At 49.7% G+C, this 17,597-nt stretch overlaps 1 protein-coding gene across 1 annotated transcript in view; it reads left to right on the top strand.

Annotated features, from left to right (window-relative positions):
* Positions 1–5,284: 5,284 nt before the first annotated feature.
* The window catches only part of AJAP1 (adherens junctions associated protein 1), a 48,038-nt gene continuing 35,725 nt past the window's right edge, over positions 5,285–17,597 (top strand). Inside the window, exon 1 of the mRNA XM_070956563.1 lies at positions 5,285–5,312. Coding sequence (XP_070812664.1) covers positions 5,290–5,312 — 23 coding nt within the window. The 5' untranslated portion in view covers positions 5,285–5,289. The remainder of the gene's footprint in view (positions 5,313–17,597) is intronic.

Below are 17,597 nucleotides of genomic sequence, written 5' to 3' on the forward strand. Positions count from 1 at the left end.
ACCTGCTTCCTTCCTTCCTTCCACTCTAATTAAACTTGTCGTGGGATTAGCGTCAAACGAAGTGGAGAAAAGCACACGCTACAATTTGCAGCTGTTTGGAAAAAAACACAACGGTTGTGGCTCACGATCCTCCCGCCATTGAGAACCTTTCCAGAATCCCTCTTCTTGAAATGGATGACATACGGTTATGTCCAGAGTGCTAATTCTAAAATAATAATAATAATAATAATTCAGAATAACAGGTTCGGAAGGGACCTCAGAGGTCTTTTAGTCCAACCCCCTGCTCAAGCAGGACACCGCCTTATTCCATCCTGAGTCAAATAGGCTGCCCGGTGACATGGTCACTTCGAACGGCCACTAAACAAACAGTTGGTCACTCGAGGACTAGCTGTACTTATGAAATCTCCTTCACTTTATGGTGAACGCGTGAACGTAACGATGCCGAAATTGACACGGCCCAAAGAAGGGATTCGCCTCCATTTGGAGGTAGACTGCTCTTGTCCAGGGAGGCTCGATTTCAGTACTGGGAGGCGATCTAAAGATCGGGGAGGTAGAGAAGGTGCAAACTTTCTCCGAGACCAGACATTTTTTTGAAACTCTTCTGCTTCCCTGCTCTAAAACTTACTCCCGAGGGGACCGGCCACCCTGGTGCCCCCCCGCCTTATAACGGCAGCGCCATCCTCAGCGGTTCCTTAGTAACCGTCGCCAGGAGAGCATCCTTCCATGCCGCCCACGGGGAAAAAAAAGAAATTTGGAGAGACTTCCGTCTGGAAGGGTTGTGAAATCAGGATTGGCAGCCTTCCCCGAGCACCCACGTTCGGCCGGGGGGTGGGGGTGGGGAGATGGGGAGGGGGGCGGGCGGTGGCGGGACAAAAGGTTTCTGGGGGAGGGGGGGTCACAACCCCATGGACCGGAAGAGGGGGACCCATTGAGGGCAGGAAGAAAGAGGGACAATTGTTCCCATTTCTGGGGAAAACTTTGCTCTTAAAAATTATAAATAACACAAGGCTGGCTTACCAACTTTCCGACCGGATGTTTTGGGTCTTTGAGACAGAGAGGACATCCAAATTTTGTCCTGAGTTGACCTAGAGTTGGAAAGATTATGTTACCAAGAAGTACTTTGCACATGCTCAGAGGCTACGAGAAAGAACAGAGAGAGAAAGAGAGAGGCAGACAGAGGATAGAGAGAGAGAGAGAGATGATGAATATAGAAAGAAAGAGAGAGATAAATCCTTCCACTTTAGCCTTTTTTGGATACAGGTAGTCCTCGACTTATGGCCACAATGGACCCCAAATATCTGTGGCTAAGTGAGGCAGTTGTTAAGTGAATTTTTGTCCCATTTTACGGCTTTGCACCAGTGGTTAAGTTAGGAACATGGCTATTAAGCGAATCTGGCTTCTCGGAAGGTCGCAAAATGGGATCACACGATCCCCCTCCGGGACACTGCGACTGTCATAAATACGAGTCAGTTGCCAAGCGCCTGAATTTTGATCCCGTGATTGCAAGGATGCTGCAACGGTCATAAGTGTGAAAAACGGCCCTGGTTTGTCAGTGGTGTTGTAACCTCGAAATGGTCACTAAACGAATGATTGTAAGTAGAGGACGACCCGTATTCTTCTTCGCAAACCTCTATTCCGAGGACTCATCGTAGCTGCAAGAAGTGGTCATAAATCACTTTTTCTATCTCACTAAGCAGCTGCTAAACGAACAGTCGTAAGTCAAGGACTTCCCTAAACAGAAAACGGTGCCGTCATTGAGAGAGAAAATGGGCATTTCTTCCCTTTGAAATGATCTGTAATTCTCTGTATTTCCTAGGGTGTAAACATTGGCCCTGTCTGGATTTTTCTGAAGGCGTTTTCCCTCTTCCTTAAACCTGGTTTAAAGTCTTGGTGCAAATGGTGGCTTGAGGCTCATCCTGGCCTGTGCAAGCCATCTCTTTCGCTGAGGGGGGTCCGGGAGAATCAGGATGATGCCCCCCCCACCCTGCAATTCCTAGCCAGGAGTTGCAATCCAGGAGAGGAAAGAGGAAAGCTGATTCATAGGAACAGGTGAGGTAAGCCAATATTTAAATATTTAGCACCGTTCCTAGGAGGTGTGAGGTTAGTCATTTTGCCATCACTTCCGACACTTCGGCATCTCTGGATCGGCAGGAAGTCGAGGAACGAAGCAAAAGGGGGCATCGCTAAAAGGGCCGCCGTTGGGCATTCGGGCGGCGACTTCATTTTAGTGGCAAACTCAGTTTGTGCAACCCTAAAGTAACCCCAGCAATGGGACCCCATAGGGCCTGCTGGACCTCAAAGGGGCTTCTGGGATCGGAAGGGAGAGGCTTCCATCCGGCTTTTGTGAACTCACATAAAAGGGATGAATTTTCCCCCTCTCTAAATGTATATCTCTAGAGATGGAGGATAGCTGCAGATAGTGGTTTGTTGGTCTAAGCCATGGTTTGTCCAACTTGGTCACTTGAAGGGGGATCGACTCCCAGAATTTGCCAGGAAGAAGAGGAAGAAAGGAAGGAAGGAGAAAAAGGAGGGAGCGAGGAAGGGAGGAAGGAGAAAAGGAGGGAGGAAGGAAGGAAAGGAAGAGAGAGAGAGAGAGAAAGAGAAAGAAAGAAAGATAGAAAGAAAGAAAGAAAGAAAAAGAGGTGGAGGGAGGGACAGAAGAAGAAAGGAAGGAAGGAGGGAAGAAGGAAGGAAGGAAGAAAGAAAGAAAGAAAGAGGTGGAGGGAGGGACAGAAGAAGAGAGGGAGGGAGGGAAAGAAAGATATAGAGAGATTGAAGGAAGAAGGAAAGGAAGGAAGGAAGGAGAAGAGGGAAGGAGGAAGGAAGGAGAAAAGGAGGGAGGAAGGAAGGAAAGGAAGGAAGGAAGGAAGGAAGGAAGGAAGGAAGGAAAGAAAGAAAGAAGAAAGAAAAAGGTGGAGGGAGGGACAGAGGAAGAATGGAAGGAAGGAAGGAAGGAAGGAGAAGAGGGAGGGAGGAAGGAAGGAGAAAAGGAGGGAGGAAGGAAGGAAAGGAAGGAAGGAAGGAAGGAAGGAAGGAAAGAAAGAAAGAAGAAAGAAAAAGGTGGAGGGAGGGACAGAGGAAGAATGGAAGGAAGGAAGGAAGGAAGGAGAAAGAAAGAAAGAAAGAAAGAAAGAAAGAAAGAAAGAAAGAAAGAAAGAAAGAGAGAGAAAGAAAGAAAGAAATACCAAGGGAAATGGCTAAAGATGGAGGAGGAATTGAAGGAGGACATGAAAAGTCCTGGACTTTCCCCAAAAGGGCTGGGAAATATATATCTCTAAAATGCCCAGAAACACCAAAAATTGCAATAAAACTTCTGATATATAAAATAAACTGAGTTGACGTATTTATTGCATTCTATATTATTTATGCCGTGCTTTGAGAGGCCAGGAGGTTTATTTTTGAGGGGATGCGGATATAAACTCACCCTCCAAAATAAAAGCAGTTTTTCTTTCTATTCTTCAATACTTTCCCCGTCTTAAAGGGCCCTTTTGGAGGCCTGGAGCTGAACACGGCCTTGGCGTTAATTTGCAGGCTCCCTTTTAACTTTTGAACTGGCTTTATCGGTGGGCTCAGAACTCTCTTTTTCTCCCTCTCGGTCGGTCTGCAGAGGGTTTTCTTTAAAGAAGGATCAAAGCCGCCTTTGCTTACTGCACCTGCATTTGGAAAAGAAAAAAAGAAAGGCAGCAACAACCATTGCAAAATAATGTGGTTTTTTTTTTTTCCCTGGGACTAACCAAGATGGCAACCCTCAAAATCTTGGAAACTTTTTGAGTTGCAATTATACTGGACAGGAAAGTGAAGGGAGAGAAACTTTAGGGCAGAGTTTGTCAAATTTGACAACTTTAAGAGTCCTCCCAGAATTCCCCAGCCATCTCCCTTCCTTCCTTCCTTCCTTCCTTTCTTCCTTCCTTCCTTCCTTCCTTCCTTCCTTCCTTCCTTCCTTCCTTCCTTCCTCCCTCCCTTCCTCCCTTCCTCCCTCGTGTTGACCTGGCAGTACTTTCAGAGGACTCTCCCACCTATCACCCCCCCCCTCCCGGGCCCTCCAAGCACCCACCGGATGGTCAGTTTTAGTGGACACAAAGCGCAGAATTAATCCTTGTGACCTGGGAAGACCCCAGCGGCGGCATTAGCTGCATTAAATATATTTAGCATTAATTCAATGTCACCTGCCAGCTAGCGCCAGATGTAGGCAGCTGTGCCCAATAACCATGGCTTGATCGGCAAACCATAGTTTAAATAAACCCTGGTTTAGCCCATGCAAACAGGCTGTTCCAAAGCTTCAGGTGAGTCTGAAATCAACTCCTTCTTTTCTCTGCCCCCTCCTCCCTTGAAATCTCTCCCCCTCCCCCTCCTTCAGGGTATCCCCCAGCATCCTGGCGGTCACCTGGCCGCCTGGCCGGGACAGATGGGATCTGCAGTCCACCTTTTTCAGGGTACCCCCTCCCTCGTGTTCTGGTGGCCACCTGGATGGGTCCTGGAGTCCAGTCTCTTCCGCCAGCGTCCTGCTGGTCACTTGACCCCGCCCCCCGTGGGTCGATTGGAGTTTGGAGTCCACTTTCAGACTATTCCCCTAGCATCCTGGCCGCCTGGCTGTGGCAGATGGAGCCTGGAGTCCCCCTTCTTCACAGCTGTCCTGGTCATCCGTTGGCCCCCTTGCTGAGACCGATGGGCCCCGGAGTGCCCCCTTCTTCAGGCTATCCCGCGTGCCCCCGCGTCTTCCCTCCGCCCCACGGGCACGGGGGGGGAAGGAAGATAAGGGGGTTCATGCCCCCCCCAGCTCCTGGGGGTGACGTCAGGCGGGGCTGGGCCACGCGGCGTCGGCAGCGTCGGAGCCAGCCAGAGCCACCGGCGGGGCTGCAGCGGCGCAGCTGCCGAGCCAGCGAGCGAGCGGAGGGAAGCGGCGGCGGGCACCGGGCAGCGGGACCGGGCAGCGGGCGCCGCCTGGATGCTCTGCGGAGGAGGAGGAGGCGGCCCGGCTGACCTCAGGCGTCCCCCGGCCAGGCTGACCCCTCGCCCACCGCCCGCCGCCCCCCTTCCATGACCCTGGGCGGCTGCCGGGGGGCGGCTCGCGCCCCCCACTCGGGCCGGGGCCGGCGCCCCCGCTGACCCCTCCGCCTGCCCGGCCAACTTCGCGGCGGCGGCTTTGGGGGGAGGCGGGGGTCGCCCTCTCTCTCTTTCTCCGCCGGTCGGCTGCAGCGGCGACCCCCCCAACTCTCCCCGCATGGCTGGGAAGATTTGACCCCCCCCTCCCTCCTCCCCATTTCTGCCACCGCAGGCGTGACAATGTGGATGCAGTGGGTTTCGGCGACCAGGTAAGGGGGCTGCTCCGCGCGTGGGGCTGGGAGGGGAGGGGGCGCGCGGGTGGGAGGCTGGCGGCGGGCGGCGGCGGGATTAGAGGAGGGGTCGACCTTCTCTTCCAACTTCCCCGGCTCTGAGCCTGGGGATGGGGGGGGCGCGGCGGTGGGGGGGCAGCCGTGTTCCTCCCTCCGCGGGTGGGCGACTTTCACTGTCACTTTCAGGACCAGGGAAAGCGGCGGCTGTTTGCGGCGGGCGGGGAAGGGGGCTCGCAGCGGGGGGACCCCCCCCCCGCCCCACTTGGCAGGCGATGGCGCAGCAGCTGGAACAGCTGGCTCCACGCGGCGAAGGTGGGGGCGCTGCCGCTCGCCCTCGGGGGCTGCCACCCGGGAACCCGGGCGGTTGCGTGGGGCCGGCTGCGAAGCCCCCCACCCCGTCCTCCGAGCCGCCGAGCCCCCTCCGGGCAGCGCCCGGGCTGGTGTGCAGCCGAGCGTCACGCGTGTCACCCCAGCCGCTACCAAGGACTTACCCTCCATTGGCGGCCGCCTCCGACGTGCAGCCAGACGCGTGCAAGGCGAGCCTTAAGTTGCTCGGCTGTTTATGCAACAGCCTGCCATGCACACACAGGCACATGTGCCCAGGGACTGGGGGAGAAACTGGGCACCGCGCCGCCCATTTGCACGACCTCTCTTTTTTTGGGGGGGCGGAGGAGTTGGACCCCGGCCAGACCCGAGAGAAGTTGGCTTGGCGGAAAAAAAATCCTTCTTGTCCCGCGGGGCGCGCGAGCCAACCCGGGTACGTGTGAAGGTGAACCTGCCCCCGTGTTCCCGGGTCAGCCGTGTGTAAGGGAGCGTTGCGGGCATTGTTCGCCCCCCCCTTTCTCTCTCGGGTGGGAATGCAGCAGACTTCGCGGGTGGGCGAGAAGGAGCGTGTCCAGGACCCCTTGGAGATCTCACCAGGAGGAGGGCTCTGTTCAGACGATCCAACGGGGCTCAGTTGAGACCCAGGTCTAATTCCGACGCTGGGGTTGGCGTGGAGCGATGCCGCCCGTCTTTCTTAGACGTGGACATCGGCGTTGCCTCCCAAAAGCTAACTCTGGTGGAGGTTTTCCGGAAGAGACCGGGCAACCGTTTGTCCACCATGGTGTAAAGTCTCCTGCTTAGGCGGGGGGTTGGGCTAGATGACCTCCAAGGTCCCTTCCACCCCTGCCATTCTATGTATATATTTCATCCCTCCATCCTTGGCTCTGAATATGAATTCTATTCCTACCTTCTTTGTGACTCTCCAAATTGGGGTGTGTGTGTGTGTGGAGCAGCGCGTGGGAGGAAGGTCAAATCGGCACTTATCCTGGCAGCTTCCGAAGAAGATAATCTAATACCGATAGGTAATAGATAATCTAATAATAATAATAATAATAATAATAATAATAATAATAATAATAATAATAATAATAATAATAATAATAATATAGCCTGCATCTTTTCTTCGTGCAAAGAACGAGGTCTTTCTGGCTGCTGGTTGTTTTGTGTGTGTGTGTGTCGAGCCCCAAATGTGAACAGCCTCTTCTTTTCTTAAAGGGGTGAGTGGGGGGCATAAATTGAGGTGTTTGGGGGGGGTTGGGGGTTTGTGTGATTAAGGTCGGTCTTGCTTGCTAGTTTCACCCAGTCTCGTCCATTTAATTCTATTTATGTGAGGCTTGGGTTGAAGAAATGGGTGCCTTCTCCATACTTGCCCCGAACTCGACACAGGGGGAAAAAAAACCATATCGCCCTCTTCAGATGCTGTCCTGCCAGCCTCTCTGTGCCTGGTTGTGGGTCCGTTTGTGTTGTTCTTTCGGAATGGCAAACACCAGAAAAGCCCTGACCCCTGCCATCAGGAGGGAAAACTCATCAAATATCCCCGATTTTTACAAGGCTTGAAAAATCTCCTGCAGGATTCACAAAGCTTGTTTTTTTTTGGGGGGGGGGGGGTGAGAATGCTGACTTGTTCCAGTCTGGCTCCAACCTGCTGTTTCCAGGAAGGATAGGCAGGCTCCCCCCCCCTCCTTTTTCTCCCACCCATCCAGGATTTATTATTTCTAAGAAGAAAATCTTAATCAGGTCTGGCATTTAACCCCCTCTTTGCCAGGGACTGGCATTATATATATATAAAATCAGCTTCTTCCCTCTCCATCTGTGCCCAGTGAGAGAAACTCCTTCCCTGCTCCAAGCTACAATTTTAACCTAATTTTTTAAAAAAACGGGGACAGGGACTCAGCCCCTGTACAGTCTCAAGGAAGCATTTTCGGCGCATGTGATTCCTGCAAAGCGTGAAACCGCCAAGCAATTCTGGTGATGAATAAACAGCTGATCAGCCACGAGGCGGTTGGTTGGGATCATATCTGTGGACACGGTGGGTGATTTATTAATCCGTGGCGCTGATCTTGAGGAAAATCACTCAAGAAATGAACCGAGAAGTAACCTTTAGCCAACCGGGACAGAATTTTAAACAGGAAAGGGGAGTTAAGGAAAGGATTGGATGAATATATATATATATATAAATCACATCTGTCTTATGTTTAATGGGCTTTGGGTTGAATGGATAGAAGCAGAGAAGTCGGAGGCGAGTCCTTGACCTCGGTGGCAAATCTTTGAACTTCTCCAAAAGCCTCCCTTTATCCCAGCAGCGTGTTAAGCAGTGTGTTTTACACTAGCAAAATTGTGCTTGGGAAAAGCTCAGGCCAGCTGGAGGCGATGCCAAGACGCAGGAAAAGGGGTTTGGAAAAATGACTTTTGGCTGCGCTTTGATGGATGCCCAAGTGGGATTTAGCACCACATGGGCGATTTAACCCGTCCGTGATTCAGAAACAAACTATGGTTTAGTACAACCGAAGAGAAGCCGAACCTCTCTGAATTTTTTTTTGCAAAAAGGCTGAGATTCAAACTGGAAATCTCCTTTGTTGGCTTACCGCTGTGTCTGTTTGCAACGGGATCGTGGTTTCTAGGGTTTTTGCAAAGCTGGCTTGCAAGTTCCCGCCGGAGTCGCTTTGCACGCAGGAGGCTAGCGACGGCCTGACCTTGGTTTGATTCAGGCAAGGCGTTTCCAAGTGCCTATGTTGGCTTGTGTTCAGCACCATGACAACTGCCTTCCGCTCCTTCGGTGCAGCGAAAGGACGTTGGGAAAACACAACCAGCCATTATATTCTCGTCAGGCTCACAATACAGACGTGAAGATTGTTCATTTTTTTTCGGGCGGCCTGGTCCGTCCCTGGTTTGAAAGGATCTGCAGAAGTCCAGGCACAGAAAATGAACCTAAGAACTAAATGGTGTTGATCTTCAAAGCCAGGGTCCCGGCACGAGCCAAGTTTTAATTTCTGGAATCTGAATTCTGCTTTGAAACCTTTGGATTTTATGAATGATTTTACGAGATTCGGGATTTTTTTCTTCTTCTAATTTCAGTTTCCTTTTTCCACTTTTGTTTTTTAAAAGGACGTTATTATATCTTCTTTTTCTTCTTTTTTGAAACCCCTCTGCAGATGTTCTTTGCGTTGCTATACAGGTTCTCGACTTACGACTTACAACGGAGCCCAAAATTTCTGTTCCTTAAGCGAGACAGTCATTAAGTGAATTTCGGCCCACTTTACGACCTTTCTTGCCACAGTTGTTAAGCGAATCACCGCTGTTGTTAAGTGAATAAAATGGTCGTTAAGTGAATCCGGCTTCCCCATTGACTTTACCAGTCAGGAGGTCGCAAAAGGGGATTACGTGACCCCCCTGGGGACGCTGCGATTGTCATAAATACGAGTCAGTTGCCAATTTTGACATGGGGAGGCTGCAGCGGTTGTAAGTGTGAAAAACGATCTGTAACTTTGAATGGTCACTAAATGAACTGTTGTAAGTCGAGGACTCGCTGTATAAATATTTTAGGGTCTAGGCAGGCTCTGTTGTAGTTGTCAGTTACCTGAAAGGAAGGGTTTTAAAGGAACTTTAAAAGTTTGGCCATCTGATTTTTTTCCCCCGATTTTAGCCTTCGGGAAGAGAAAAGGCTCTTTCTGTGGTTATCTGTCTGTCTCATCTCTGCTCCGAGACGGCTTGACTGCTCCTTGCCCATCTACGGTGGTCCCTCCCTGGGGGACTGTTTGTGTGTGTATTTCTAAGGTATCTCTGTGTGTGTCAGTCATTCATTGGAACCGAATGAGAAGACAGGACACCCGTTTTGCCTTAGGTGGTAGTTAAACAAACCATGGTTTCTCAGGATGGGCGCATTCAAGCCAAGGTCGATGCTTTTGGTGTGGATGTCTTGCGTTATTACTGGGGAGGGGAGGGGGCGAGGATCAGCCCCCTGAGATGGAATTTATTTATTTATGTATTTTATTCATTCAATTGTGAGATCTGTGCATCTCGGCCTGCGTTTATATTTTTCACACTTTGGTCCTTAGGAAGGATTGAAGTCACGGTCTGGAGGCGCAAAATGGATGGAATGATAAAAATACCTAAAGAGGTGTGTAAGATGCGAAACCTAGGAGGAGAAGGAGGAGGAGAAAAAGAAGGAATGAAAGAAAAAAGGAGAAGAATTAAGGAAGGAATAAAAGGAAGGGAACGAGGGAGGAAAGAAGAAGAAAATAAAGCAGAGGGAGGGAGGGAGGGAGGATGGAAGGAAGGAAGGGAAGGAGGGAGGGAGGGAGGTCAACTAGTTCATATTTGGCAACTGGTTCATACTTATGACCGTTGCGGGGGTCACACAATCCCCTTTTACGACCTTCCAACCAGCAAAGTCAACAAGGAAGGCCGATTCACTTAACAACCGTGTGACTAATTTAACAGCTGCAGTGCTTCACTTAACAACAATGGCAAGAAAGGTGGTAAAATGGGGCAAAGCTCACTTCAAAACTGTCTCACTTAGCAACGGATATTTTGGGCTCAGTCACGGTCGTACGTGGAGGACTCCCCCTGTGCCCTGCAAAATTGCACCACCAATCCCTTTGCCAGCATGCCCCCCCCCCCGACCCTCGGGGCTTGGAAGGCGAGGATTTCTTTTCGCGCCGGTCTGCAGGCGGCCATAACTCTGGGACTGCAGCCGCAGTTAGCTGCAGTTTTACGGCGTCTCCTTGCCTGGATCGCATCATCTGGCTTGTGGGGACACAGCGGTGTGTGGCGAAGCGGTGCCAACCGACCGAGGCCTTTGCCAAGCTGTTCGAGGCAGCCCGTGCTTTGCCCTCAGCTGCACTGGCTGGCTTTGAGGTTCCCTGCAAATGCACCCCATCCCAGAGTCTGCATTTCATTTTTGCAAAATCTCGCTTTCAAAAATAGCTTTTCTGCATGAGAATCTCCTTCGCTGTCTTCGGCGGGTTGAGAGCAGACTCTGAGCATGTACAGAGGGCTGCTGGACCTGTTGCTGAGGGCTTCCTTTGCTGGCCCTAAAAGAGAGTTTGGAGATTGAGGGGGGATATGGATGCTCTTTGGGGTGCCAGGGATATTTTCTGGGCTTTTGAGAGGGAGGGACTTCCTTGAGGGAGTTTCATGGGTGGTGGTGGTTGCGGAGGGGGGAGGGTCTCGAATGGGACCTGGGATGCATCGGAGGGAGGATGTTGAATGAGTCGGAGGAAAGGAGCCTGCGACGCACTTAAAAACCTTCAAGGTTATTTCCAAAGGGGAAGATCTGGAGGTAAATCACAGGGTTTGGTCCAAAAAACCTTCTGTTAAATGTTGGCCCCCTTCCCACAACATGCGATCTGGCTCCCTGTCCCCAGTTGCCCCCCTGATGAGAAGAGGGAGGGAGGGAGGAGGAAGAAGGAAGGAGAAAGAGAGAGAAGGAAGGAAGGGAAGGAGGGAGGCAGGGTGAAAGAGTGTGGGAGAAGGAAGAAGGAAGGAAGGAAGGAAAGGAAAGGAAGGAAGGAAGGAAGGAAGGAAAGGAGGCAGGCAGGGTGAGAGAGTGTGGGAGAAGGAAGAAGGAAGGAAGGAAAGAAAGGAAAGGAAGGAAGGAAGGAAAGGAGGCAGGCAGGGTGAGAGAGTGTGGGAGAAGGAAGAAGGAAGGAAGGAAGGAAAGGAGGGAGGGAGGGAGGGAGGATGAGAGAGTGTGGGAGAAGGAAGGAAGGAAGGAAGGGAAGGAGGGAGGGTGGGAGAGTGGGAGGGAAGGAAAGAAGGAAGGAATTTAATAAATGTCTTGCTTAGTAACAAAATTTGGGGCTCAATTGTCATGAGTCAAGGACTACCCCCCCCCCCATACACACACACACACTAAAAGGAAAGCCATTATAGATCTTGGCCCTCACTTGTCTCCAATTGGCTGCTGCTGAGACCAGCCAAGCACTTCACTTAAAAAGAAATATACAACATTTGGCAAGGGGCTTGAAGAGAACTTGCCTTCAGGTATGACTTTATGGCTCCATAAATTAGGAACTCAAAAGCTTTGCTCGTAAATAACCTGATCCGGTTTGGCCTCAATAACTGGACCAGCCACTAGAGGCAGTCTGGAGCTCAACTTCCTTGCCTGCCTGGTCTTTGCCGACATCTAGTGGCGAAATCTATATTAGTTAGATTATTTTTTATTTTTTTTTGCAATCAGGATATGGCAGCTCTGACTTTGCGTTTGCATTAGAGATTGAAAAAAAATCTTCAATGCTCCAAGACTGGGGAATTCTGGGAATTGAAGTCCATCCATCTTCAAGTTGCCAAGTTTGAGAAACTCTGGGTTAAAGTAACAGCATCGTGCAGTCCTTCCTTCCTTCCTTCCTTCCTTCCTTCCTTCCTTCCTTCCTTCCTTCCTTCCTTCCTTCCTTCCTTCCTTCCGCTGTTGTGTTGTTGTGGTAACAGACTAGTGTGGCTTGTCAAGCGTATTGTTTGCAGCTCAAAGGGTTGTGTACCCCCAAGCTGTGGGTTTGTTTGGAACCCTTGTGCTTCATTTACACACCGTGTGAGGGCTACACAAAAAGCAGCTACAGTTTGCAAATGCAGCCATAATGCAGCTCGCTCGCTTTTGATATCAAATATGCCCCTCCCTCCAGCCAATTGGGATTCGGTCAATAAATCTTAGGTTAAACAAGCCACGATTTTAGCATGTGGCAATATTTGCATGGTGTTTTTTTTTTTTTCTGTAGACACGATGCTGGCAGGAATTTGGAAAATTAAATTCTGCTTTTCCACAGCCTGTTTGCATTCTTCACTTGGCTCTTTTTGCACTGGGAGAAAAATGCATTTTTTACAGGCAAACCCAGTTTGTTTGTGTGAATGGTCTAGGGGTAAAGATACAGGATTAGGGGGGCCTTCGCAGGTCTGCAACGTTGTAGTAGGATCGTAAGAGCAGTCAGAGTTTCACTTAGCGACCAAATGCACGGTCCCAACTGTCGTTGCTGAACAAGGAGTAATCAGCACATGTTCAGATCTGTCCGTGGTCCTGAAACTGTCTTCCCCACAATTAGGAACCAGAATTTCCAAGTGAGATGATTGTTAAGTGAGTCACAGCCTCCCTCCCTCCCTCCCTCCCTCCTTTCCCCTCTTTTCCCTTTTTCTCCCTCCCTCCCTTCATTTCCTTCCTTCCTTCTTTCTCTTTCTCTCTCTCTCTTCCTTCCTTTCCCTCTGTTCCTTTATCTCTCCCTTCCTTCCTTCCTTCCTCACTTCCTTCCTTACTTGTCTCTCTCCCTCCCTCCTTTCTTTCCTTCTTTTCTCTTTATCTCCTTCCTTCCTTTCCCTCTGTTCCTTTATCTCCCTCCTCCCCCTTCATTGCCTTCCTTCCTTCTTTCTCTCTCTCTTCCTTCCTTGCTTTCCCTCTGTTCCTTTCTCTCTCTCTCTCTCCCTTCCTCCCTTCCTTCCTTCATTTCCTCCCTCCCTTCCTTCCTTCCTTCCCTCTCTCTCTCTTCCTTCCTTCCTTTTCCTCTGTTCCTTTATATCTCTCTCTCCCTTCCTTCTCTCCCCTCCCTCCCTCCCTTCCCCTAACCTCCCCTGTACTTCTAGGACGAATGCTCTGTTCCAGGGTCCCTCTAAGGCTCCCACTTGCTGTATTTTCTTGATTGCAGAGGTCGTAAAAATAAAAAAAATAAAAAATAAAAAACAGAGCTGCTTCAGTTTCATCTCCCGTGGTTTAAAAGCGGCATCCTAGTGGCAGAGCGGGGGGGGGGGGGGGGGGCGCAGCAGTGGGTGAGTGGCTCTTCTCGTCCTCTGTGGAAATCAGGAATTTGTCTGAGTTTTCTCGGCAACCAGTTCCCTCTGGAGCACCCCACACAACGTTGTGGCTTTTCTGGCAACCCCAACCCGCTCCCCACCGGAACATTCCCCGTGACAAAAACACAATCTGCAAAATACAGGAAGTCCTTGACTTACGACCCCAAGGGAGCCCCAAAATGTCCCCTTGCTAAGCGAGACACATGTAATGTGAGTTTTGCCCCATTTTACGACCTTTCCTGCCACCGTTGTTCAGTGAATCCCAGCAGTTGTTCAATTAGCAACACCGTTGTTAAGTGAATCCAGCTTCCCCCTTGACATTGCTCATCGGAAGGTCACAAAAGGAGGTCACGTGACCCTGGGACAGTACGACGGTCATAAATGTGAGTCAGCGGCCAAGCATCTGAATTTGGATCACGTGACCACGGGGATGGCTGCGACGGTCGTAAATCTGAGAAACGATCCTGAGTCCCTTTTTTTCAGTGCCGTTATAACTCCGGTCAGTAAATGAACTGTTGTAAGTCAAGGACTACCTCTAGTGGCAAATGTCTCATTTAGTAACGGAATTTCAGGCTCCATCAAGGCAACCTGTATAGAGTTGTTGTATCATGTAATAATGATCCCTTGAAGTTCAAATTCCCCCAAATTTCCAGCATATTTGGAAAATGTCGGGATGAAAGCATTATTTAGAACTCCATTCACTGGGAATATATATATATATATATATATATATATATATATATATATATATATATAATATATATATATATATATATGCATATTCTTTCTAGCCAGGTTTTACCTATGTAAACTTAGTTGTTCTTCAGCCCTAGGTGAACAACTAAGTTTACATAGGTAAAACCTGGCTAGAAAGAATATGCACATATAAGCCTATGAAAAAAGAAAAAAGATATATATATATATATATATTCTGGAATAATCTCATTGTGAAAAATGCAAGTAATTGTATTTTTTTTCCCTTTTTATTGGAATTTGCGGGTTAAAAGAAGGGCGAAGCCTGGAGAAGATCAGCTTATTGCTAATTAAGTTTTTCAATCTTCTGCTTATTGCCAGAGATCCTCCGTTTGTCTAAATGGCAGGATATTCAATTAAAACAGCTCGGATTCCCACAGTTCGGTCCAGACGGGTTAGCAGCCTCTAAAAACCGAATTACGGACAGCATCGAAATGTGTTTTAGACCATTGCAAATGTACGTTTTAAAAAAGACAATTAAAGAGGGTTAAAAAAAAAAAAAGCAGATAATAAGGATGGGCAATTGAATTAAAGAGTTGGCTAACTTCGTACTGATTAATCAGTGGCTCTGGGCCTTAATGGATATTGAAGATGCTTCTTGGGATAAGAGGAAGCGAATGCCGTAAAAAGAATTTTTTTTAATTGGACGCTTTCTTGAACTTTATGCTGGAAGCGTCATAAGAGGAGAAGTTCAATTTCCTTCAGTTTTGTTTAATATTCATAAGTCTGTGGGCTGCTCGGGGGTCTCCGAATGTGGCTGTTTTCTTGAAGACATTTTATGACCCAACTTGGCGACATCATCAGTGCTAGAAGAGAGTGGGATTTGCAGAGAGGAGGAGGAGGAGGAGGAAGGCTATGGAGTCCTTGACGGCTGTTTTCTTGCAGATGCTGCATTACCAAACTAGGTTAAAACATCAGAAGGCAAGGAGGTTTGCAGAGAGGAGGAGGAGGAGAAAAAGGGGAAGGAGAAGGATTATGGGTTCCTTGGTGCTCTCTGAGCTTGCAGACAAGTCATCACCCCACTGCAGAGCTGGGGAATTCTGGGAGTTGAAGTCCACCCCTCCGAAAGCGACTAAGGTCGGGAAATACTGCCTGAAAGTTTCAAACGCCAGTTTTATTCCAAACTGACCATCTGTTTCCAATGCCTGCAAGCCATCTCCTGCCTCCCTTGGCACAAAAGACCCACAAACCACACCGCGACCTCCATTTTTATGCCCAGAGGGCCTGAGAGGCACATTCCTGCTCATCCTCGTCTCCCTAGAGCCACGCTAGTGTGTGTGTGTCTCTACTGCCGCACCCCTGCTTGGAACGGGGCCCTTCCTCTTGAAGGATCTCCCCCAAACACTGGCCGCCTTGTCCCAGGGCGGACAGACAGTCCGCGTTTTCATCGGATCGAAGGCCGGCCTCCCCCCCCTCCCCTCCCTCTGCCTCTCCAACGCTCAAACCGCGTCTGGTGGAAACAAGGCCTCCTTGTGCTCCCTGAAATGTGCACCTGCTTCACACATTCAGTCCCTCGGGACCCCCAGGACCCCTCGCAGACGATTGCCAGAGAGCAGAAGATTTTCATCCTCGGAAACCATTGAGAGAATTCTGCAGTTGGAAGGGACCTCAGAGGTCTTCTAGTCCAACCTCCCTTTGCCAGGGATGACTAACCTTTTTGCCATCGCGTGCCAGAAGGGGGTAGGTGGGTGGGGGGTCACGCGCATGCGTGTCCACACCCATAATTCTATGCGCCCCGCACATATGTGCGTGACCCCCCTCTCCTCTGCTCCTGGCATGCAATGGCCCGTTAGGCCCATTTTTCTTTCTCACCTGCCTCCAGGGCCTCTCTAGGAGTCTGGGGAGGGCGAAAACAGCCTTCCCCACCCCACCGGAGGTCCTCCGGTGGCCGAAAACAGCCCATTTGACAACATCCAAAAGGCCATTTTCACCCTCCAGACTCCTAGAGAGGCCCTGGAGCCAGGTGAGAGAGAAAAATGGGCCTTCCCAGGCCCTCCGGAGGCAGGAAACAGCCTGTTTCCCTACTTCTGGTGGGCCCAGAAGACCCGAAAATCAGCTGAGCTCGCGTGCCCACTGATATGGCTACGGGTGCCACCTGTGCCATAGGTTCACCATCGCTGCCCTATGCTGTTCTGGACAAATGGCTGTCCAGTTTCTTCTTGAAGACTTCCAGTGATGGAGCACCCACAGCTTCTGGAGACAAGACGTTGGTTGATTAATCTAGGATTATAGAATAGCAGAGATGGAAGGGACCTTGGAGGTCTTCTAGTCCAACCAGTTTCTTCTTGAAGACTTCCAGTGATGGAGCTCCCACAACTTCTGGAGGGTAGCCGTTTCTCTGATTGATTGATCTGAGATTATAGAGAGATGGACCTTGGAAGTCTTCTAGTAGCCCAACCCTCCGGTCAAGCAGGAAACCTTAGACCATCCTGTCTTGTTTCTTGAGGATGGGCATGATAACTGTCTTCCAGTACTTGAGGGGCTGCCACAGAGAAGAGGGGAGGGGGGGTCAACCTGTTCTCCAAAGCTCCCAAAGGCAGGACAAGAAGCAATGGATGGAGAGATCCAACCTAGAACTTAAGGAGAAATGATTTGCCTGCAGAACCTGTGAGGGGTCCATCACTGGAGGTCTTCAAGACGAGACTGGACATCATTTGTGCAGGATGGTCTAGGGCCTCCTGCTTGACCAAGGGGTTGGACTAGAAGACCTCCAAGGTCCCTTCCAACTCTCTTATTGCATAATTGCAGATCAGTTCATTAGTGGAAGGGTTTTCCTTCAGAAGTTGCAGGCGCGCCATCGCTGAAGGTCTTCAAGAAGAGATTGGACAGCCATTTGTCTGGGATGGTAGAAGGTCTCCTGCTTGAGCAAGGGGGCTGGACTAGATGACCTCCAGGCTCCCTTCCAATCCTAGGACCCTGCTATTCTGTAGGTCGATTTGGAAGTCTAAAGAAACACCCTGGAGAAAAGTAATAGCAAACGGCTTCCTTATTAGTCTATCGAGAAAAAATACATTCATACATCCTTGATATCACCAGAAACTGACCTTGATCTGAATTTTTTATTATTATTATTATTCCACCTTTACTTTAAATCAAGATCTGCTCAACCCATTTTGGAATCGGCGAAGATAATTTTATGTAAAACTCCTCCAGCGGTTTCCAAGCGAGAAATACAGGATGGAAAAGTCCTTTGATTTCGTGATTATTTTCGGTACCAGAGGGAGAATCGAGGTCACGTCCTTGTTGGGGTTGATTCATGGACTTTTATGTCTCCGAGAACTGAACAAAAACCCAAATAAAAAGGAAATAGACACCCACATCGGAGGTCCACAAAGTCTTCTTAAAGTAGGCAGTGGAATAAAAGTCCATTGTGTGCCACCACGTTGAAAAAATACACCACTATGGGATTCAGCT

Source organism: Pituophis catenifer, unplaced genomic scaffold (genome assembly GCF_029215685.1).
Source record: "Pituophis catenifer annectens isolate HBS135680 unplaced genomic scaffold, rPitCat1.0.hap2 SCAF_84, whole genome shotgun sequence".
Classification (NCBI taxonomy): domain Eukaryota; kingdom Metazoa; phylum Chordata; class Lepidosauria; order Squamata; family Colubridae; genus Pituophis; species Pituophis catenifer.